At 36.6% G+C, this 25829-nt stretch overlaps 1 protein-coding gene across 1 annotated transcript in view; it reads right to left on the bottom strand.

Moving 5' to 3' along the window:
* ITGBL1 (integrin subunit beta like 1) overlaps positions 1 to 25829 on the bottom strand; it is a 396418-nt gene that overhangs the window by 202209 nt on the left and 168380 nt on the right. Inside the window, exon 3 of the mRNA XM_007953815.2 lies at positions 3881 to 4027. Coding sequence (XP_007952006.1) covers positions 3881 to 4027 — 147 coding nt within the window. The remainder of the gene's footprint in view (positions 1 to 3880; positions 4028 to 25829) is intronic.

Raw genomic sequence — 25829 nt, 5'->3', positions numbered from 1 at the left:
TATATATATATATATATATATATCTATATATATGTATATAAAATCTCTGACCTTTCATACTGCCAAATAGAGCTGCCTCTCTCCAGGATTACTTCTCTGATTTGAACATCAGCATAAACCCCATTGCAATGACAACTGAACCTTACCTCACTCTGTACACTGTGCCTCACCTTTCTAGATCCCCTAACAGAGTTGGCTTCTGAAACTCCTTTAGTCTCCAGCTCCATCTCATCCAGCCCTTCAGTCTTACCTCATTTATCTCCATTTCCCCTTTTACCCCAAGCTGCTTCCACTAGGCTACATTATGATTTTAAAGAAAAAGAAGAGGAAAGGAAAAATAAAGAAAAAAAGAGAAAACTTAGAAAACTCATGGGCAGATGTAATTTTCTGGGGAGTAGTCTTGAATTAGGTTGGTGACAATAGAAATGAAAAACAGATGAGAATGATAGTGTCAGAATAAAATTAAATGATTTAGACATTAAGAAAGCAGTAAAATAGAAAGAAAACATTATATGTGATGCTGAATATTAATTTACACTTTGACTCAGCAATCTCACTTTCAGTATTTTATCCTGAATATGTTGTTGTTGTTAAGTCCCATCAAGTCAGCTCTGACTCATAGTGACCCTCTGTACAATAGAATGAAACAGTACCTGGCCCTGCACTGTCCTCACAATCCCTGCTATAACTGAGCCCATCTTTGCAGCCACTGTGTCAATCCATCTCAGTGAGGGTTTTCCCCTTTTATGCTGATCTTCTGCTTTACCAAGCATTATGTCCTTCTCCAAGGACTGGTCACTTCTGGCAACATGACCAAAGTAGGTGAGACAAAGTCTGGCCATCCTTGCTTCTAAGGAGCATTCTGGTTACACTTCTTCCAGGGCAGAAGACATTCTTCTGGCAGTCCAAAGTATTTTCAGTATTATTTGCCAACACCATAATTCAAAGGCATCAATTTTTCTTCAGTCTTCCTTATTCATTGTTCAGATTTCCCATGCATCTGAGGTGATTCAAAATACATTGGCTTGGGTTAGCACCTTAATCTTCAAAGTAACATGTTCGCTCCTCAGAACTTTAAAGATGTCCCTTGCAGCACATTTTCCCAGTGCAATATGTCATCTGATTTCTTGATGGCTACTTCCAAGGGTATTGATTGTGGATCCAAATAAAATGAAATTTTGACAACTTCAATCTTTTCTCCATTTATCATGACATTGCATATTGGTCCAGTTGTGAGGATTTTTGTTTTGAATATACAACTCCAATAATAGGAAAACACATAAGAATTAAGTCATTCATTGCATCATTAGTTGTAATTTCAAAACATTAGGAATTGCCTAAATGTTCAAGCACAGGAGATTGATTGTGTTATATGCATGTAATTGAATCCTATACATTTGAAAAAAGCATGATGAAGATTTTTATGAAGTGAAATGGAGTAAATGAAAAGATAAATTGTTGAGTAGTGAAATCAAAGGACAAAACAGGAGGTATAATGCGCTGCATTTTTTGTAGGAAAAATGAAAAATAACAATGTATATATCTATTCATCTTGCAAAATATAACATAGACAGAAAAGGCAGAAAGCAATAAGGAAGGTTATCTACAAGGTGTGAGGGGAAACAAGATGGATGTATAACAAAAAGAGTGATTCTCTAATGATATTCTTTTGTATAGTTTTGTCTTTTGCAAACATGTTAATATTCTCTATATTATTTTTAAAAAAATTAAATCAATAAGGATGAGAGGAGAAGAAAAAAAAAACTTCTAAACCTAAAACTGAAAGCTCAATTGTATTTCGAATGATTATAATTTTATATATATATATATATATATATGTATATATATATATATATATATATACTAAATTCTGTTTGCTTATAAAATGTTAATGTTTTTTTAAAAAATACCTGAAGTTTATTTAGAAATCAAGCTCTCCATCCATCCATCCATCCATCCATCCGTTTATCCATGTAAAAACAGTAAATTAAGAAAACAAAACAAAACAATTTCAGTCCTGTTACTGCAAGAAGTTTGAAAAGAATAATTTTCAGGATGAAAGAAATTATGTATATGCATGTATTTTCTTTTCGTTTGGTGGGTATTATACATTGCAAGTAGAAAAATTCTACCAAAAGGAAAGATTGAAGAACTAGAGAAGCAAGATAATGTCTGCGAAGACGGGAAATGACCTAACTGTTAACACCCTTTGTCATAGTTCCTGACTAATCCACTCACATCTCTTTGGATATGGCCCTGATTTCTATTAGCAAAACTCCCTTACTGAGTTTAACCTGCATGGAGCAATTTGTTGCAATCAAAGACTCTGTGGTAAGGTGCTAGCTCTGATTGCAGAAGGGCCCTGCCAATAATGCAAGCTTCAGGAGGGAAGATCTTCACTCATGGAGTCAAATCCTCATCTTTAGCATTTAATGCAATGGCTCACAGCACTGGCTTTTAAGTTAGAATCACCTGGAGAGCTTTAAAAACCCAGTGAATTCAGGCCATGACCACAAGCAATTAAATCAAGTCCTCTGGAGAGGGCAATGGGCATTGACATTCTATTAATTACTTCCTGAGATTTTCATGTTCAATCAGGAATGAGAAAAACTGACTTTGAGCCTCTATGTGCCTAAATATTAAAAAGATATGTAATTATAGTAACACTGGCTTAATATTACTGAAAATGAAACTGCAGCTGTTTTGTTTTACATGGTTTTGGTAATCGATTTCTACAGCTTTTCTGTAAATTTCTAAGAAATATTTTAAGTGACTTCTATAAGATATAAAAATATTTTAGCCAAACAAAAAATCATTCTGTTATTATACTCTTCAATGAGCTTCACATTCAGTGACTTTAAAACTTCTGTCAAACTAAAAGTGCTTTGGTTCTGTTTGAAACTAAAGTATAAATTTGCAGATCTTCGATCTGTAACAGAAAATAATTAAGTGGGTTTATATAAATCCTTTTAAAGGATTTAATCCACCATTCAACATCATGTTTCACAATTTACATAAAATGTTGTTGGGTGTTGTTTCCAGTGAATATCTCGAGTGAAGGCTACATTAGAAACAGCTGGAGAATATCAAACTTGCCAGTCTCAGCAAGATGACATCTTTCTTTCCATTGATTTATCTAAATTCCATATCTAAAAATTATACTCAAAAGCAGTCTCACTCACAGGTTCAGCATTTCTCCCAACCTACATTTTTCCATTACAAAGTGAAACTTGAATATTTTACTTAAGAATTTTCATATAGGGAGGGAATTTTTTTTTTTTTTTCTCTCCCTCTCTCTTTTTTTCCCTAAATTTTATTTTTGTTGTTGTTGCTGAGAATATACACTCAAAACATACACCAATTCCACAGTTTCTACATGGATAATTTAATGACTGATTATGTTCTTCAAGATGTGCAACCATTCTCACCCTCCTTTTCTGAGTTATTCCTCCCTGATAAACATAAACTCACTGCCCTCTAATGTTCCTATCGTATCTTTTAAGTTGCTACTGTCAATTTGTTCCATATATATGGTTCTTAAAAGAACATAATGCTCAAGGAGGACATTTTTTACTAGTTAAGCTAAAGTATTGCTTGATTTTAAGAAAACTTCAAGAGATATTTTTGGTTTAAGGTTTAAAGGTTATCTCAGGTTCATCCATCCTCTGGGATCTGGGAAGTCTGGAGTCCAGAAGAATTTGAAATTCTGTTCTGCATTTCCCTCTTTATGTTCAAGATTCTTCTATTGCATCTTTGATCAAAATGTTCAGTAATGGTAGCTGAACACCATCCAGTTCTTCTGGTCTCATGGTAAAGGAGGCAGCTATTCATGGGGGCAATTAGCCACACTCCCATCTCCTCTTAAGGAGGGAATTCTTACCTGCATTAGAACAGATGATATCTTGAGAGTTCTTGCACATTTGGTTACTTTGTTTCTTGGTCAGGTCACACTTGGTTGGGTACTGGCATGCTTCCCCCGACCATCCTTCATCACATTTACACTTGCCACAGTCGCATTTGCCGTGACCTGAGAATTTAACACCATCCAGTTAGACTCAAGTTGGTTTTTCAAAAGAGGCCATTCCTATAACTAAACTATTAAGGGTGATATTGTTCTGGCCTCAGCTATAACAAATTTTTAATACAAATGTACAACAATGGCTGAGGGATACTGCTATTACATACAGTATAATTGAGTATGAATATTGTACTTCAAAAATCAAGGTTTGCAAAATCATTCTAACAAGTTTAGTTAATTTATAGAGACATTATGATAGATAACCAACTGCAAACTAATAAGCTGTAATTATCAGAAAATTTAGCACTAAAGAAAAAAAAGAAATCTACATAGCACCACAGCATTTAGAAAATAAAGGCAGAGTAATAATTATTTCTATTTAATTATATTTTACAACACATAAACTCATAAACTCAAAATAAGGAACTTCACATAAAAGTTCTCCAAGGTAAATGAGAGCCTTATATTTATTTGAATTTAAATGTAATGAAAATTTACAGATGTATTATGTATCATCTTACTATTTGATTGACTTAAAAATAACTATATATTTTATTTTGTTTCATAATGAGAAAATTGGGTTCAAGCGTCAAATGGATAAAAGTCATATCCATCTACTGTCACAGAAATTTGTCAATCTTTCATACTCTCAAATCAACATTTTGCTTTTAGGGAATTCTGCTATTATTGTTATTATCATTAAATTTATTAAGTCTAGCCTGATGAAGCTAACTGATGTTTTTTGCCCCCATCTTAGTCTCATGAAAGGTAAAAACATATATAACACTTGGCCTTTGTCCTCAAGGAATTTATAATGTTTGAGGAAAATATATAAACAAGCTGATATTATCATCTTTAGCCAGAAATGTTTATTGGTTCTTGTGTGAAGTTGGGTAATGTAGTCTGTAATTTATAGAAATAAGCAGTAACAGCAAAGTAGCCAAGGCAGACTTTCTGGACTGCCCTGATCTTTAACTGGGCCTTGAAAGTTGAACAGAATCTGAATGGGTAGCATGAAGAGTAATCATTTTTATATTACTCAAGATAATTACACTATAATATTTTTTATATTACTCAGGATAATTACACACTTTAATGTCTGGAATATATAGACCACAATGGAATGGCATCATCGATTTGGTCAGTTAATATGGAAGACATTGCACATGATGGGGTCCAGATGGCTGATTAGAATGAATAGCTGAGGGGCTGCCCATTTGGGCATGCTCTGCAGAGCCTGAATCTATGATTGGTTATTATTTAAAAAAATTCCTCATTAGGCAGCTCAGGCCATGTTGATACTTTTACCCCTGTTGCATTTGTAAAACTAATTATTCTGTTCTATGAAAAATAAACCTTGCCTTGTGCTCTAATTGAAATTCACTTTATTTGGTGCACATTACTCCCTTGAATTGATAGTATCATTTTGTATTCCTATTAGCAATCTCGGTCAAATTGGCATCATTTACGATCATAAGTCATCTCTCCTGTCAACTGTCTAATCTATAAAATCTGTAGAAATCTATAGAATCAATCTATAGAAGTATTAATCAAATTCTTGAAGTGCCTATATTTGTTTTGATAAATTAAGTATCTTGGAAGCTGTTATGACTTTCAACAACATTATCATATTAGGTGGAACCATATGCAATCATCACTTTTGTAAGCTGAATATCAGCTGTTTATTATGGCTCAACCCAATGTAAAAGCTTTGGATTAAAAAAAAAGTAGAGATGATTTAAAAGATAAATATGATAGTAATGATTTGCTGCATCTAGAATAAAAAACTACTCAAAGTTTTTATATGTGATTAGATAACATAGACTTTAAGATTTATTGAGAAGAAATAAGTATTCATTTGTGGGACAAAGGTTATAGATTATTTTAAAATTGGAGGAATTAAGAAAATAAGGGGGAAATAAGAAAAATATACAAATGCCAGGGAAGGACCCATGCATCCCAAACTGGCCCAAAGATGTGTCAATAGAAGGAATAGCCTAAGGTGTGTATCCTTTCAAGTGACTTCTGGAAGCCCCAGTTTCATGAAACTCACTCTATAAATGATTGTATGGTAAAATAAACATAGGGAAGAGTCTTGCTATAGTTTTTTTTTTTTTTTTTATTGTATCACAATATGTATAAATGTACTAATAACCCTCTGATGTTCTGTCATGAAGAGAGCTCTTTAATTTTATTTAGCTTAGAATTATATAATTTTCTTAGATCAAAATTGTGGCAGATAATTTGTTTTCAGCTTTTCTTTTAGCATCTATTCTGAGGCAATTATAACAGCTAATAGGATATGGTCATCTGTCTTTATCGTTTCCAGCTTTAGAACCAGCAAAAGCCCTCCTTGACTAACTTTCCCCATCTAGAAAAGAGAATTGTGGTTGTTAGCTGTCTTTGAGTGAGTCCTGATCATGGTGACTCTATTACAGGGTAGAACTGCTCTATAAGATGTTCTTGACTGTGATCTTAACAAAAGCAGATCACCAGGCCCATCTTCTGTGGTACCTCTGGATGAGTCTGAACTTCCAACTTCTAGGCTAGCAGAGGATAACAAATTTCTTGCACCTCCCAGGCTTCTATGAAAGTGAATTGGAATCAAATTTTTGACTATCAAGATGTCTCAACTAATAGCCTCTACAACCTTACTTAGTGTATACCTGTATTTAAAAAAGAAACATAGACCACAAGTTATTTTTACTCCTTTTTATTATTTTACCACAGATTTAGCAGCTTTGGCAGACCTCAGGAAATTAGGTCTCTATATTATTGTGGTAAGGTATAAACAGTGTTGATTACATGCCATCAAAAAACACCCACATTTTCAAAATAATTGTCAGTTACAAATAATCTCAAGTACTCTCATTTCTAACTCAAAATCATATAAAAGGTGGGGTCATTTTTTTTTTCCTTAGGTATTAAAAAAAACCTGTCTAGGGCTGGCAGCAAGTGTACCCTCCTTATCCGCACCTCTGTCTTGCACTGGAAGGGCCCTGAGAATTCTTGCAGACGTAGACCACAGGTCCATGTTTGGTTCCACAGCTCTGTCAGTTGCTCCCTTCACTGCTCCCCCCACAATAGCTATCCTTGACAAGCATCCCAGCCAAGAAATGTGTGAACTGCCAGAAACCTGATGAAGAGGCCACAACAGGCTCTGGAATGAGTTTGGAGCCTTTGAAGTGGAAAGTCCTGGGTCCCTGGATCCTCAGTCTAGAAGAGGACTAGTATCAGTTTGCTGAGTTCCTGGTGACACATCCCAATTATCCTCCACTATGGGGATGGATGGTGGAGGGTGGTCAGAACAGGACACTGAAATCATGAGACCCAGGACTGTGGTCCTGTGGCCCAGACCTAAGGTTGACTTTAACTCAGGGCTACATGAGTCCTAGCCATCAAACAAATCTCCACTCCTGCCTGTTTAGACCATTCCAGTTCAGACTGGAAGACACTCAACAATTTCCAGGCAAATCAATTTCCACAACTATGAAATGTAGTCTTAAAATGAACAATCCACCATTCTTGAGAATAAATCTTTTGACCTTCAAATAAGTTCTCAAGGAATCAAAGGAAAACAAATAAACAAAAAGAGTGTCACAGAAAAGCAAACACAGCTCCCACACAGAAGTAATGCAAGTGGAACAGTGAAAGGCTATTTTTTATTGCTTTTAGGATTGTCAGTGATGGTTAGCCAATAACATGAGATGGAAGACAAGCCAGGGCGGAGGGTAAAATCCAACACTGCAGCCTCCTTTTTGAGGTAAGAATGCAGAGGCTTGACCTGCTGTCTCTAGTGCTTCTTACTTGAGCTAATGACTTGATCTCCACAGATAAAGAAGGGCATGCCAACAGAGACAAAATAATACCATTTTTTTTTTAAATTCTTCAATAAACAACACAACAATCACTTCATCATCTCCTTTACATGGGCAACACAAAGGCACTAATCTACTCCATCAGTGGTGATAAGCTCTAGTTAAAATACATTAATGCACAAAGCAGGCAAATTTGGCACTTCTTTACTTTTTAATTAAAACAAATTACTTCAAATGGAAATACAGATTTACCAGTAAGGGAAAACTTTTAAACATAAATACCCATTTACCTATACTGATAAAAAAGTAATTGTACTTTTCCCTGCCTATTTTTTTGAAAACAAGATGAAGAGGACAGTATTTATTGTCTAGTTTACTGATCTATTGTATAAACTGCTAAAATAAACCATCACAATGAATGTGGCTATTAGATTAGTTACTTCAAGTCTGTGATAGTTGGAGCTGTGTGTCAACTTGGTTGGATCACAATTCTGTGTGGTTTAAGCAATTGTGGTGTGGGTTGTTCCCATGATGGGATCGGATGTATATGTTTTGAGCAGCCAATCCATTGAAGGGGAGTTTCCCTAGGGGTGTGGCCTGCTTCCAGTATATTTATGGACACCCTGGAAAAAGAGACATTCTTCTGTGGATTGGGATTCTGTTGTGCTGCCTACAACTGTCTGTGAGTGAATAATCCAACATTCAGCCTAGAGATCTTGGATTTGTCATTCGTTGGAGTCAACAGCCAGTACACTGCCAGTATACTGCCTGCCAACCTTGAGCTCCTCAGCCCCTGCAGCTGCACAACTCGGGAAAAGCCTCCAGCTTGACATTTGATCCAAGAAATTGGGACCTGCCAGCTTCTGTGTGTGAGCCATTTTCTTAAGATAAATTTCTCTTTCTCTCTCTCTATAAGCTTTACTGGTTTTGTTTCTCTAGAGAACCCAGTCTAACACAAAGTTCTTTTGAAATTTTAAAGAGGTGAAAAGTAGTCTATATATATTTAGAGATTAGATCTTTTTGTGTTGTTTGCCATTGAGTCGAATCTGACTCATAGTGACCCCTCCTTGGGTTTCCAAGGCACTATCAACCTTCCTTTGGAGAGAGATTAGATAGATAGATACATACAGAGATAAGTATGGATAGAGATATAAATATGGAGATAGGAGTGCTGGTGGCACAAATGGTTATGTGCTTGGCTGCTAACTGAATCGTTGGTGGCTGGAACCCACCGTTTGGCTCCACAGGAGAAAGACCTGGCCATCTGCTCACATGAAGATTCCAGCCAAGAAAAGCCTGTGGGGGCAGTTCTACTCTGTTACATGAAATCCCCATGAAGTTGAAATCCACTGGAAGACACTCAACAAGAACTTACAGAGATAAAGATAGAGAAAGGAGGATATGGAGATGATAGAGATAGAAAGCTAGACACATCTCACAGAAATTTTGCTTATTGATAGCCCCATGTCGCACAGTCCCAGAATGTACAGTTGTATTTTCTGTGATGTGCCAAGAGTGAGGCAATAAGAATGAAAAACCCACTTCTGGGAAACTCAACAAGTGTTATGGTTTCTATTGAGCTTTAATAACATACAAAGCCTCAAATGAGTACATTGTCTTACTATTTATTTTTTAATGAACAATGTATGTTAATGGAAAATAATTCAGGTAACCACAAGTTAAATACCATGCAGTTTTCAGCATAGGAATTCTGCAGATTTTATGTTAGATTTAAATCCAAACATTCCACTTTTTGTATGTATGCGCTATTGTATTTGATCTTTAAAATTTCAAATTCCAGTTGTTCATTGTTAGGATAGAAAAATAATAATAATTTTTTGTGCATTAACCTTATATGAAATGAACTCATTTATTTCTGGGAGTTTTGGGAGATTCTTTGGAATTTTTCTGCATAGACAAACATGTCATTTATAAATTAAGACAGCTTTATTTTTTCTTTTGTAATCTGCACGATTTTTATTTATTTTCCTTCTATTATTGCACTAGCCAGAATACTCAGAATAAAGTTAATTAGGAATGTTGAGAGAGAACATCCTTGGCTTATTCCTAATCTTAGTGGAAAGACATTCACTTTTTCACTGTTAAGTGTGATGCTAACTGTAGGATTCCATTGTTAGGTTGAAAAAGGTTCCTAGGTGGCACAAAAAATTTATCCTTAACTAACTACTCACCTAAAGGTTAATATTTGAACTCACCCTGTGGTACCATGGAAGAAAGGACTGGTGATCTACTTCCATAAAGATTAAAGCCAAGAAAACCCTATGGAGTAGTTTTACTCAGTAATGTGTGGGACAGTCATGAGTCAGAATCAACTTGACAGCAACATTCTTTTTTCTTTCTTTCTTTTTTTTTTTTTTTAAATCAGGTTAAGCAGGAGCTCTGGTGGCATAGTGGCTAAGGCACTTGACTGCTAACCGGAAGGCTGGCGGTTCAAACCCACCAGCCACTCCTCTGAAGGCAGGTTGGGCAATCTACTTCCATAGTGACACTGCCTCGGAAACCCAAGGAGGGGTCGCTATGAGTCGGGTCCGACTCGACGGCACATAACAACAAAAATCAGGTTAAGAAAGTTCTTTGAGAAGTTTTCTTATCAATTAATTTTGAATTCTGTCAAAAGCTTTTTCTATTTATAATTAGAATATCACATGTGAATACGCAGAAATACATTAATTGAATGTTTGAATGTTGAATTAGCCTTGGAGTATTTTGGGTTATTACATATTATATATATATGTTGTTATTGTTGTTAGGTGCTGCTGAGTCAGCTCTGACTCATAGTGACCCTATGTACAACAGAACAAAACACTGCCTGGTCTTGTGCCAGCTGTACAATCCTTGCTATACCTGAGCCCTTCGTTGCAACCACCATGTCAATTCATTGCATTGAGGGCCTTCCCCATTTTTGTTGACTCTCCACTATTACCAAGCATGATATCTTTCTGCAGGGTATGGACCTTCTGACAACATTACCAAAGTCAGTCAGATAAAGTCTGGCCATTCTCGTTTCCAAGGAGCATTCTGGCTGCACTTCTTCCAGGATAGATTTGTTAGTTCTTCTGGCAGGCCATGATACTTTCGGTATTCTTCGCCATCACCACAATGCAAATGCATCAACTCTCCTTCGGTGTTCCTTATTCATTGTCCAGCTCCCACATGCCTATGAGATGACTGAAAATACCATGGCTTGGGTTAAGCACACCTTAGTCTTCAAAGAGACATCTTTGCTCTTCAGTGCTTGAAAGGGTTCTTTTGCAGCTGTCTTGCCCAGTGAAATACATTGCCTGATATCTTGACTGCTGCTTCCATTAGTGTTGATTGAGGAACCAAGTGATATGAAATCTCTGACAACTTCAATCTTTTCCTCATTTATTGTGATGCTGCTTATTGGTCCAGTTGAGAGGAGTTTTGTTTTCTTTATTTTGAGATGTAATCCATACGCAGACTGTAGTCTTTAATCTTCAGTAAGTGTTTCAAGTCATCTTCACTTTCAGCAAGCAAAGTTATGTCATCTGCATATCACAGGTTGTTAATGAGTCTTCCTCTAATCCTGATGCTACACTCTTCTTCATATAGGCCAGCTTCTCACATTATTTCCTCAGCATACAGATTGAATAAGTATGGTAAAAGGATATAACCCTGACACACTCCCTTCTTGATTTTAAATCATGCAGTATGCCTTTGTTATATTTGAACGACAGCCTCCTGATCTATGTACAAGTTCCTCATAAGCACAATTAAGTGTTCTGGAATTCTCATTCTTCTCAACGTTACCTGTAATTTGTCAAGTTCCACACAGTCGAATGCATTGCATAGTCAATAAAACACAAGGAAACATCTTTCTGGTATTCTTTGCTTTGAGCCAAGATCCATTTGACATCAGCAATAATATAACTCATTCCAAGTCCTCTTCTGAATCCAGCTTGCCTTTCTGGAAGTTCCCTGTCCATATACTGCTGCAACTGTTTTTGAATTACCTTCTGCAAAATTTTATTTGTGTGTGATAATTAGTGATATTGTTTGATTATTTCCAAGTTCTGTTGGAACACTTTTTCTTTGGAATGGGTACAAATATGAATCTTCCAGTCAATTAGTCGGGTAGCTGTCTTCCAAATTTCTTGGCATAGATGAGCGAGTGCCTCCAGTGCAGCATCAGTTTGTTGAAACATCTCAGTGGATATTCCATCAATTCCTGGAGGCTTCTTCCCCAATTCCTTCAGTGCAGCTTTGACTTCTTCCTTCAATACCATTGGTTCTTGATCATATGCCACCTCTTGAAATGGATGAACAACAACCAATTCTTTTTGGTATGGTGACTGTGTATTCCTTACATCTTCTCCTGATATTTCTTGCATCCTTCAATATTTTGGCCATAAAATCTTTCAATATTGCAACTCGAGGCTTAAAATTTTTCTTCAGTTCTTACAGCTTGAGAAGTACTGAGTGTGTTCTTCTCTTTTTGGTTTTCTAACTCCAGATCTTTGCACATTTCATTATAATAACTGACTTTGACTTCTCGAGCTGCTCTTTGAAATCTTCTGTTCAGTACTTTTATCTTGTCATCTCTTCCATTTGCTTTAGTTACTCTCCATTGGGTAAGTTTCAGAGTCACTTCTGACATCCATTTTGGTCTTCCTTTCTTGTCCTTTTAATGACCTTTTGTTTTCTTCATGAATGATGTTCTTGATGTCATTCCACAATTCTTCTGGTTTTCAGTCATTGGCATTCAATGCATCAAATCTATTCTTTAAATGGTCTCTAAATTCAGAAGGGTTATAATTAAGATCACAGTTTAGGTATCATGGACTTGATTTAATTGTTTTCTGCTTCAGTTTGAACCTGCATATGAGCAGTTGATGGTCTATTCCACAGTCAGCTATTGGTCTTGTTTTGGCTGAAGATATTAAACTTCTCCATTGCCTCTTTCTATAGTTGTAGTCAATCTGATTCTTGTGTACTCCACCAGTGATGTCCATGTATATAGCTGCTGTTTATGTTGTTGAAAATAAAGGTATTTGCAATGAATAAGTCATTGGTCTTGCAAAATCCTATCATGCAATATCCAGCATCATTTCTATCACCAAGGCCATATTTTCCAACTACTGGTGATTCTTCTTTGTTACCAGTCCAATCACCAGTGATAATCAACACATCTTGATTGCATGTTTGCTCCATTTCAGACTGCAGAAATTGGTTAAAAATCTTCAATTTCCTAATATTTGGCTTTGGTGGTTGGTGTGTAAATTTGAATAATAGCAGTATTATCTGGTCTTCCTTGTAGGTATATGGATATTATCCTATCTCCAACAGCATTGTACTTCAGGATAGATCTTGAAACATACTTCAATTTGTCATACCCAGCATAGTAGATAATATGGTTGTCTGAGTCCAAATGGCCCAAACCAGTCCATTTCCACTCACTAATACCTAGAATTGGGAGCTCTTGTAGCATAGTGGCTAAGACATTTGCCTGCTAACCAGATGGCTGGCGGTTCAAACCCACCAGCCACTCCTCGGAAGGAAGGTTGGGCAATCCTACTTCCGTAGTGATACTGCCTCGGAAACCCAAGGAGGGGTCGCTATGAGTCAGGGCTGACTCGACGGCACACAACAACAACAACAACAATACCTAGAATATCGATCTTTATGTGTTCCATTTCATTTTTGACAACTAATTTCCTAGATTCACATTTCATACATTCCCTATTGCAATTTTTACTGGATGTTTACAGCTGTTTCTTCTATTTTGAGTCATGCCACATCAACAAATGTGGGTCCTGAAAGCTTTACTCCATCCATGTCATTCAGGTCAATTCTACTTTGAGGAGGCAGCTCTTCCCTAGTCGTATTTTTAGTGTTTTCCGACCTGAGGGGCTCGTCTTTTGGCACTATATCGGACAATGTTTCAGGGCTATTCACAGAGTTTTCCAATAATATGTCAGACAGTGTTTCACTGCCGTTCATAAGGTTTTCACAAGACAATTCTTTGAGAAGTGGATGGCCCATTTCTTCTTCTGAGTCTGTCTTACTCTGGAAGCTCTGTTGAAACCTGTCCGCCATGGGTGACCCTACTGGTATTTGAAATACTGGTATTTGAAGTATGCTAATGTTTTATTTTGAAATATGCTAATATTTTATTGGTAGCTTTGGTAGCATAGTGCCTAAGGCTCTTGACTGCTAATCAGAAGGCCCACCAGCCACTCCTCAGAAGGAAGGTTGGGCAATTTAATTCCATAGTGATACTGCCTCGGAAACCCAAGGAGGGGTCGCTATCAGTTGGGTCTCACTCAACGGCACATAACAACCACAACAATATTTTATTGAAGACTGTTATGGATATGTTCCTGATTGATAATGACATATAGTTGTCTTTGTCTAATTTTAACATAAGGATAGTGCTGGCCTAGAAAAGCAATTTGGAATATATTCCTTCAGTTTTTATTTTCTGGAGGAGATTGTGTAAAATCATTATCATTAAAATAAAACTTTAAAAAGTTTAGGAGAATTTGCCAGTGAAACCATTTGAGCTTGTTGTTTTTCTGGTTGGAAATTTTTAACTATAATTTAATCTCATTAACAAATATAAGGCTACATGTTCTCTATTTCTTTTTGAGTGGGCTTGGTAATTTGCATTTTTCAAGGTAAAATTGTTGTCTCAATTACTGACAAAGTGTTGAAGTGTTCAAATACAATTGAACTTCTCATTTTCTACTTTCAGTTCTGTCATTTTCTTTATTTTTATTGAAGTGCATTGGTAGGTGCATTTACATTTAGGATTATCTTTTTTATAGAATTACGACTTTCATTATGTAATGTCCTTCTTTATCCTTGATAATATTCCTTGTCCTGAAGTCTACTTTTCTGATACAAATATAGCTACTCCTGCTTTTTTTTGTTAGTATTTGCATAGAAGATCTTTTCCTATTCTATTGCTTTTAACTTATCTATGTATACTATTTAGAGCATTTTCTTATAAACTTCTTCACCTTTTTTTTTTTTTTTTTTTTGCCAATCTGACCATCTCTGTCTTTTAACTGTTGTGCTTATATTGCTTGCATTTAATATAATTCTTGAGATACTTAGATTATAACCTGCCATTTTATTAGCAGTTTTCTGTTAGCTCCATCTTTTGTTTATTGTTTTCTCTTTTTTCTACTTTCTCTTTTGTTAATTGAGTATTATTTATGATTCTGCTTTATATTCTTTATTCACCATCTATACTTCTTTTTTAAACTTTAGTTCTGACTATAGCACATATTCTTGCCTGTTTGTCAATTGTACAGTTTTTCTTATCTTTCTTCTTCTCCTTCTTCTTCCCCTTTTTCTCCTTCCCCTTCCTCCACTTCTCTTTCCCCTCCTTCTCCTCCTTCTCCTTCTCCTTCTTCTCTTTCCTACCCCTAGCTGCAATGTTTTTTCCCAAGTGCCCTATGGACAGCAATGTTTATTACCATTTCTCCAACAGATGAAAGATTTTATTTTATTGGGGAAATAAGGATGACATGTCTGAGTAATTTCAAACCCATCCTGATGAACTTCTAGTCTCTTCCCTCAGGTCTCCACCACATGGGTCACTTTCTGAAAACTGGCTCTAATCTTTTCTATGAGAGTTCAGTAGACTTGGTGGAGAAAAACTCTAAAGTGCAGATTTCCCCAGATTTGCATCCCCAGGAGCTTCACATCCATTACCAGGGAAACATTCAGCATCTACCAGGTAAGCTAGTATGCATATCTCATCTCTCCCTGCATTTCCTTACATCTCCTTAGGTTTTTGGGACTGATGATTGAGCTGTTAGATAAATTTAAAGAAATGAGAGAATTGGCAGTTTCTCCTACTTTTCTTCAATGTAAGATTGGAATCAATACTTCTTACCTCCTTTATACCCAAGTGGAAACAGGAATCTTGCACTCCCTTTAAGAGTTAGTCCACCAAAGATTTAGAATAGTTTAATCCACTTTAGATAAGGTTTGCATGTCCAACACCAATTGTACTACATACAAGTGTATTTAAGCATTATGTTGGAAATAAAAAATACAGCGGAGTTTGCAACTTGCAAAAAAGATAACTTGAGATACTTCAATCATTCTCTTACACTGTCACCTCTTATTCTAAATCTTTGATCAGAAAACAAAAACAAATAAACAGACAAAAAACCACTAATTATGTTACATCTACAATTGTAAGAAAAGCTTGTAAAATAATATTTTATCTAATATTAAAATTATTTCCTCATTGTTGTTGTTGTTGTTGTTTGCTGTCGAGTTGGCCCCGACTCATAGCGACCCCTCCTTGGGTTTCCGAGGCAGTATCACTACGAAAGTAGGATTGCCCAACCTTCCTTCCGAGGAGTGGCATAGAAATTTGATTATCTTCAAGACAGTGAACAACAGTCTCTGGCTTCCTTCTCAGGCTAACAGAAGAGTGCTCTTAGATATTTCTGTATCCATTCCCAAGAAAGTTAGAATGTGAAGAACAGAAGAATTCTGTTGTGGTGGTTACATTTGTGTTTTAAGTTGGCTGGTCCTGGTTGGATGGCTGAGCAGCTGGTGGTAGTTATTCCCCATGATGAGACTGACAATCAACTCTATGGTGGGATCTACCACAAGCAGCTGAGTAGCTGCCTTTGGGATGTAGTCTGCTTCCTGTATATAAGGAGAAGCCTTGGGGATAGTCTCAAGCTTATGACACGCTTAGACCCTGCATGTAGCCATGTTGTTGTTCAGCAGCCTGCCATGCTCTGCTGACCTTGAGATTTACAATGGGCTTAAATTAATGGCCTGCCATGTGGTTTGGTAATATCGGGACTGTGCCTTTTTACTTGTCAACCTTGGATTTGCCAGCCTTAGCAGCCAGCAGCTATCTGAGTGAAGAAACGCCTCTAGCTCCAGTGGGCTAGGAGCAGGAGGCAGAGCTGGACCCCAAGTTTGAGGGGTTTTCACCCAGCCCCTACAGCCTGGCACTTTGAACTTGGTCTTAAAACCTCCAAACTGTAAGAGAATAAACTCCTATTTGTTAAGGCCATCCCATTTGTGATATGTTCTCCTCAGAGTGGCACTAGGTAACCAGAACATGAAGAATAGAAGAATTCTGTGTAGAAGAATACATTGCTCTGGAAAAGAAATGATCTGGACTCTAGTTATAGCTAGATACTGATTAGTCATGTGACCTTGATCGGTGACAGGAAAAGGAAGAGAGAGAGAAAAAAAGGAAACTAATAATTATTGACTGCTAGGCCAACTTTATACAGAAAGTTTGTTTAATTTTCACAAGGAGACAATAAGATCTATTTTGATTTCCTTATTTCAAAAATGAGAAAACTAATGCCCAGAGAATTTAAGTAGCTTACTCAGGGTCCCACGCTTTACAAACTGAAAAGCTATTATTTTCACATTACAAGCAACGTTATCTATTTCATCTTCTGATGCACTGAATTTGAGAGGATACTTTTGCTCTAGGAACGGTGGTGCTTAATGGGCTATAGATTGGTGGCTTGTCAGCATTGATTTGTTTGTTTTGGATCTCACACATTCAGTATTTGATTAATCTTAATCTTTGGTAGAAGAACTCTAATGGCAAAATTATTAGACAGTACTATTTAAAAGTAAATAATTCTAAAGCTGTTGTTTTTGTTGTTCTTGTTATGTGCCATCGAGTCGGCCCCAACTCATAGCATCCCCTCCTTGGGTTTCCGAGGCAGTTATCACTATAGAAGTAGGATTGCCTAACCTTCCTTCTGAGGAGTGGCTGGTGGGTTTGAACCACCAGCCTTCTGGTTATCAGTCAAGTGCCTTAGGCACTATGCTACTTTGTTGTTGTTGTTATGTGCCCTCGAGTGGCCCCGACTCATAGCGACCCCTCCTTGGGTTTCCGAGGCAGTATCACTACGGAAGTAGGATTGTCCAACCTTCATTCCGAAGGGAGTGGCTGGTGGGTTTGGACCGCCAGCCTTCCGGTTAGCAGTCAAGTGCTTTAGCCACTATGCTACCAGAGCTCCTCAGAAGGTTGGGCAATCCTACTTCCGTAGTGATACTGCCTCGGAAACCCAAGGAGGGGTCGTTATGAGTCGGGGCCGACTCGACGGCACATAACAACAACAACAACTATGCTACTAGAGCTCCTATAAAGCTGGTAGATATGAGAATTCAAGAATTTAGTCACCTAATTTTTCTAGACCTCAATGTGTTCATCTGCAATATTAAGAGATTGGATTGAATAATCTCAAGACTATTTCAAGATTCTTGAAAAATTGCACACTATACCCTCAATTATTTTCTAAAGTATTTTCTTCACATCGTGTGGTCAACATATCGAAATGAGTTGATAGTGGACGTCAATTAACTGATTGTTTCTAATTCTTGTTTGCTACTAAAGAAAATATGAGACTGTTAAAATTCTATTTGCTGTTCAAAGTACATGTCAAAATGTATTAGGTAATCATGATATATTTATTTTTAAAATGAGTTGAATATTGTTAAGAGTCGGGGATTTAGAATTAGAATTCTGGTAAACTGATATTGAGTAATGAAATATAAATTAAGACACAATATTTTAGCTGGTTCTTTGATAATGTATTTTATAAAGTCAACCATAGAATGATGTACTAGCATCATGAAAAAATTATGCACACACACACCCCTTCTCACCTACTTATACATGCACACACACAAAAAAACAAGATCTTGTAGAATCAAGGAACTTAGGTGACTACATATTCTGCCACAGCTAGCTTTATGATCTGCAGATCCTTTAATCTTTTAACTTTCCTTACACTTTTTTTCATCTCGTAAATTAAAAAGTATACAGGTTCAGTATTTTCAAAAGATGCAGGTTATGCATTTTTAAGGAAATGTTGATGGAGTTCTTTCCGTACCCAGTTTCATACATTTAACTCCCAAGATGCCAGCACTCCTTTCCCTCTGAGACTCAGTCCATGATAATAAGAGAATGTGCTATATTTCTCAGGTATCGTAGGAATGGAATGAGAGAGAAAAACAAAAACAAAAACAAAAAAACAGTGGGTAAGATGATGAATGTCCCTAGTTCACTTTTTCCCCTCTGTCTTCCAGTTCTAAGATTCTATTTGTCAGAAATCTTTTCAGAAATTCTTTCACTTTCTTTTTCAATAAAAAGAGTCCTCACTTCTTTTAAATTTCTTCTTTGGTCTTTTATCTTCTGTTGGAGTATTTTATTCAAATGTGTTTGTCAGTATCAAGTACAGCCAATTACAGAAACACTTAAGCTATAGATATCTCATATCCACTAATAATATTTCTTAGTAGAAATGAACTTATTCAAAGTGGAGTCTAAAAATCTTAGATTATCATAACCAGAACAGGAGACCTGACACAATATAGTCAAATCTTCCTACCTTTACTAAAAAGAAATGAAGCTCTACACTCACTTTTACCTGCTACCACACTGGAAATAAATTCATATGAAAAGCAATCTGGGTAAATAGAGATGCAGATGATGTGTGTGTGTATGTGTGTGTGTATGCCTATACTCAAAAAACCACATCCACTGCCACTGAGTCAATTCTGATTCATAGCAATCCTCATTGGGTTTCCAAGCCAGTAAATCTTTATAGAAGAGGATTGCCTAGTCTTCCTTCTGCAGAGTGGCTGATGGGTTTGAACTGCCAACCTTCTGGTGAGTAGTCAAATGCCTTAGACACTGCACCACTAGAGTTCCTTGTATATGCCTGAATATGAGTGTAAGGACCTGGTGATCTACTTTTGAAAGATCACAGACACTCAAAACTCTCTGGAGCCCAGTTCTACTCTGAAACACAAGGGGTTGCCATGAGTTGGAATCAAATCAATGGCAACTAACAACAATATTAACAATATACACATGTATATATAGAGATATGTGTTTGGTAAAGACATACACATATGTATGTATGTATGTATGTATGTAAGTATATGCATATGTGAGGCTTAGCAATACTCTAAACTGTGTATTTTATATGGTAACCTAAAGTGAGAGTACTGGATGCTGAGATAATATTAAGAATTCTTCCCAAATGTGAGGTTGTTTCAGAACATTTTGTATGTGTATATTTAACAAATAATAATAATAATATTCTTCCAATCATCTTCTGATAGTGTCAACCTTCTTCATCTCAAGATCTTTTGGTTGCCTATATAGAAAAATGGGAGCGCTGGTACCGTAGTGCCTAAGGCATTTGATTGCTATCCATAAGGCTGGCGGTTCAAACCCACCAACCACTCCTTGGAAGGAAGACTGGGCAATCTACTTCGATAGAGATACCACCTCAGAAACCCAAGGAGAGGTCACTGTGAGTCAGAATTGACTTGATGGCAGTGAGGTTTTTTTTTTTTTTTTTTTAATATATATGTGTATGTGTATATGTGTGTGTGTGTGTGTGTGTATAAATTGATCTATGTCCCTATTCCTCACTACCAATAAGGAAGTGTACTTCAGTATGGCACTACCCTGTCTCCCGTGAAGTGACAGCAGTTCCAGTGACAGACTGCATGGATTCTACAACTTGCTGGTTCAGTAAATTTGGGGTACATTTTAAACCTCTCAATATCTCTACTTCTTCATCTCTTAAATGGAGATGCTAAGAGTGCCTATCTTGTAGGGCTGTTATGGGTGTGGAATGAATTAGTACCCATAAAGCACTTACAAAAGTGTCTGTCAGTAAAATGTTAGCTAACATCATCTATACTGAAAGTACTTGGAGAGCAGGCTGCCCTAACACAATGGTCCTGCTAATCACAATCCTAAACTTAGCTGAAGAGGTACTTTTGCAGAATGAAAAAAAAAATATATTGGCTGTTATGTTCAAATTCTGAGTCATCTTTCTCCCTCTCTCATATTGCACAGAAAAAAAATCTAACCAAGTAATATCATTGTACCTGGGTTACAGTTACATGAAATTTTCCTGGAGAAAGTACACATGTGACAACAATAGCAAATAGGCAAACTGACTTACAAATTAATTGAATGATTAATTTGGCTGAATAATACTTTAAAGATGTAAACCCACTGCCACTAACATCCCATCACTTCTAACTCATAGCAACTCCTTAGGACAGAGTATAACTGCCCCCATAGGGTTCCCAAGGCTTGTGATAAAGCATTCAGCTGCTAAGCAAAAGGTTGGGTTGAACCAACCAGCTGCTCTGAAGGAGAAAGATGAGTCAGTTTGCTTCCGTAAAGATTTACACCCTTGGAAATCCTATGGGGCGGTTCTACTCTGTCCTATAGGATCACTATGACTTGGAATACATTCAATGACAGTGGGTTTGGTTTAGTTTTGGGAATCTTTACGGGAACAAATTGCTTAAGCTTCCTCACATGGAACGGCAGGTGGGTGTCAACTGCCAGCCTTTTGTTTAGCAGCCAAATGTGTTAACCACACATACATAAGGGAACTACCAGAGCTCCCTTAAAGATGTAAAAGTACTAACAAATTCCCTCAAGTGTATTTCCACTCAGATGCATGTATATGTGTGTGTGTGTGTGTGTGTGTGTGTGTGTGTGTAAGGAGCTCCGGTAGTGTATGTAGGGCCTAAGGCATTTGACTGCTATCCAGAAGAATGGTGGTTCAAACCCACCAGACACTCCATGGAAGAAAGATCTGGCAATCTACTTTGGTGAAGATTTACCAACTTGGAAACCCAAAGGGAGTTGCTATAAGTTGGAATCAGCTTGATGGCAGTGAGTTTGGTTTGGTTTGGTATATATTTTTTGTTGTTATATGCCGTTGAGTCAGGCTCGACTCATAGCGACCCCTCCTTGGGTTTCTGAGGCAGTATCACTACGGAAGTAGATTGCCCAACCTTCCTTCCAAGGAGTGGCTGGTGAGTTTGAACCACCAGCCTTCTGGTTAGTAGTCAAGTGCCTTAGGCACTACGCTACCAGAACTCCCTTGATATACATATATAAAAATACAGATAAAAACATATATTTATTTGTTTTATTATTCTTTAAAGTTCCTAAAAAAACAATTCACCCTAGACCTTGCTATCTGCTATATTTAGAAAAGGAAGAAAAACTAAAAAAAAAAAAAAAAAAAAAAAAACCCAGCAGAAACAAAAGTTCATTTTTCTTTGTTTTAAAGCTTCTGAGCAAAAGACTGATATAAACTAGTGGTTTTTACAATACAGAGCTCATTGTTAGGGAGTACACAAGAAGTTGATTGTGATGCAAGACTTAAATGCTAGAATTCATTTTAAAAATGGTTATTTTGTATGTTTTATGGCAAAATATAAATTTTAAATACTCACTGCCTTCTCACAGCAACTCATAGAGACCCCTCCTTGGGTTTCTGAGGCAGGGTCTCTATGGAAGTAGATTGCCCAGTCTTCCTTGCAAGGAGTGACTGGTGGGTTTGAACCACCAGCCTTCTGGTTAGCAGTCAAATGTCTTAGGAACTACACCACCAGAGTTCCCAAATATTAAATACATGTGTAAAAATTTTAATTCGATTTCAAAAGTTTTGAGAGACCCAATTCAGCAATAGATTTGCAAAGAATGTCTTTCTTAAGCTTGGTGGTGGATGTACAATATCTATTATTTTATTATTCTTTATACTCTATGATAATTGTTGTTAGCTGCTACTGAGTTAGCCTCTGATTCATTGCAACCCCATGCACAACAGAACAAAATATTATCATGTCCTGCAACATTCCCATGATGAGCTACAGATCTGACATTGTGATCCAAATGGTTTTCATTGGCTAATTTTCAGAAATAGATCACCAGGTCTTTCTTCCTAGTCTGTCAGTCTACAAGCTCTGCTAAAGTCTGTTTAGCATCACAGCAACATGCAAGTCTCCACTGTTAGGCTGGTATGTACATGAAGTGCATTGGCCAGGAATGGAACTTGGATATCCCTTACTGAAGGTGAGAATTCTACCACTGAACCACCAATGCTCCCTTTGATAATACAGGTAGTCTCCAGTTTATAAATGTCCAACTTACATATAGCTCATAGTTATGAATCAACTTCATTTAAGACTATTATATTAAAAATTTGAGTTACATACAATAGTTCATAATAACAAACAGATGCTAATTTGCCATGAAAACATTATGGTATTATTATGTTAAAGATGTTTAGAATATCTGGAAGTGTTTCTTTAATGACTTTTATATATAGAAAGTTACAGTGTATACTATAGTATATACTAAGGCAAACATTTGACTAATTGACATTAGGTATGAACTATACCTAAATGTCCCACTTTATGTAGAAATTTGACTTAAAGACTTAGGAACTGAACTTGTTTGTAATCTGGGGACTGTCTGTGCTTCACTCAAAAAATGCAAAAGTAAAAATATTTAGGTTAAAACCTATGAGAAATAATGATAAAGGATGTTGGTTTGGGATTTCTGTGACAGTCAGATGTTACAATCCATCCTGACAGATATTCATAAGATACTGCATACGTGTGACTGTGTACAATGAGTGAAAGAGATGCAGAGTGAGAGAGTGGCTGGGTCTTGTTAACTTGTGCAACCTGAGCATATATGAAGGAATGCATATAATAAATATTTGAATGGTGAGGACACTATTATTCAGAAGAATTTATGCTGAGCCAGTATAGGAGCTAGAGAAAAAAGCTGCAGATTGTGTGGGTCTCTGGAAAAGGGTCCTTATCCCCTGCTCTACCCCTGGAGGGCTATTGTGTAGACAGTGACACAGGCTTGGAGATCCAACCTGCACATTCCTGAGAAATATTGCAAATATTTTCTGGTCCTGCTTGGAACAGTTTCAATAGAATAAAAAATGGCTGCTAAAAGTCTCAGATACTTGAAACAGCCCACCAAGTGTACCACCAAGTTTGATGCAGGAGAGTGATCTCAATTTTTTAGAGAATAGATGACTTACAAAGACCACTGACCACAAATCAAATTGGTAAAACAGATGTCTCAGTAAATGTTAATAGGCATAAGAGACCACAACTAGAGGAACTAGAGATAAGAAGGAGTGCCTTGTGAGCAATTAGCTTGCAAAGATCACATGGCTTTATCATCCTTTTTGTCTTGACTCTAAGCAAAACAAAAACAAAAACAAATTGATTGAGTATGCCCATCATGGAATTAAATATGCTTTCTATCATCAGTGGATTGAGAACTCAGGGTAGAGTGTTAACAGGAATTATAGAAAAATCGAAGCATATAATTTTGCATATCTGAGTTTGTGTTTTGAAAAAGTAATTGTCAACTATCTATCTGCTGACCTATTCAATATATTATAGTCCATATGCTTAGGAAATGAATACATGAAGGATTGGGTAGTTTGCATGCATTTGTGGTGAAATAATTGAATCTGGCTGTTGCACCTAGTTTACCCAGAAAAATCTTTGTTACTTGTGTCTGAAGTCAATAGGAAAAAAAAAATAATAATAATAATTCAATAGAAATTCCCCACATAATGAAAGAGACTTCCTTGGTAATCATCAAGAACAGGTCAACTGACTCTGTATCTTATCTTTCTAATCATTGTACTTCTGATTCTTCCATTCTCCAAACTTCTTTTTGTGGATAGCAAGACCATTTATTTATCTGAAAACAATACCAGGCCTCTCTTGTTAATTCTTATGTGGAATTAACAAGATTGCTAAATGTCAGTGAACTGTGTAAGGGTTCACTTACACAAAGCTTACAAAATATGTCCAATTGGTAGACTTTTTATATGCAGAAAGAATTTTTTTTTTACTCTTTATTTTTATTTAAATAAACTCAAGGATAAAAATCAAAAATTATGTATGATCACCTTAAAAAACAAACAAACCAACAAACAAACTCACTGCCATCGAGTCAGATCCGACTCATAGTGACCCCTCCTTGGGTTTCCAAGGTGGTATCTCTATGGCAGTAGATTGCCCAGTCTTCATTCCGAGGAGTGGCTGGTGGATTTGAACCACCAGCCTTCTGGTTAGCAGTCAAATGCCTTAGGCACCATGCCACCAGAGCTCCTATGATCATCTTATGATCTATGATTTTTTTTTTTTTTTTTACATTTTTTTATGATTTTTTATTCTGGTAGTGTAGTGCCTAAGGCATTTGACTGCTAACTAGAAGGCTGGCGGTTCAAACCCACTAGCCACTCCTCAGAAGGAAGGTTGGGCAATCTACTTCTGTAGTGATACTGCCTCAGCAACCCGAGGAGGGGTTGCTATGAGTTGGGTCTGACTCGACGGCACATAACAACAACATAAACAACAATACTATATGGCATAAATAGACTATCAAGCATAATCCAAAATGTACAAACAGCAGAAGAGAAACTAGATGAATGAGGCCTTCTAAAAATTAAAGGTTTATGTGCTTCCAAAGACTTCTCCAAAAGAGTCAAAAGAGAACCTATAGATTCGGAAAAAATGTTCAGCAACATCATATCTGACAAGTGACTTATCTCTAAAATTTATAGAAAACTCCAACACCTCAACAACAAAAAGACAAATAATACAATTCAAAAATGGGCAGAAGACTTCAATAGACACTTTACCAAAGAGTTATATTCAGGTGGTCAACAACCACATGAAAAAATGTTCACAATCCTTAGCCATTAGAGAGATGCAAATCAAAATTATAATGAGATACCATCCTGCCTGAGCACTAGTATCAAAGTTCAACAAGACAGAAAATAACAAATGCTGGAGAGGATGTGGAGGGTTTGGGACTCTCAGACACTGCTGATGGGACTGTAAAATGATACAACCACTGTGGAAAGAAACATGATGATTCTTTAAAAAGTTGGGATTAGAAATACCATTTGATGCAGCAATTCCATTACTAGGCATATATCCTAAAGAAGTGAGAGTCAGAACAAGAACAGATATATGCACACCCATGTTAATTGCAACACCATTCACAATACCAAAAAGATAGAAACAACCTAGGTGCCCATCAACAGAAGAATGGATAACCAAACTATGGTACATGCACACAATGGAATATATACAACCCTAAAGAATAATGTAGAATTTGCAAA

This window comes from Orycteropus afer, unplaced genomic scaffold, assembly GCF_000298275.1.
Source record: "Orycteropus afer afer isolate SDZICR_OR568_19922 unplaced genomic scaffold, OryAfe1.0 scaffold00417, whole genome shotgun sequence".
Taxonomy (NCBI): domain Eukaryota; kingdom Metazoa; phylum Chordata; class Mammalia; order Tubulidentata; family Orycteropodidae; genus Orycteropus; species Orycteropus afer.
This window is presented reverse-complemented; position numbering and strand designations above follow the sequence as displayed.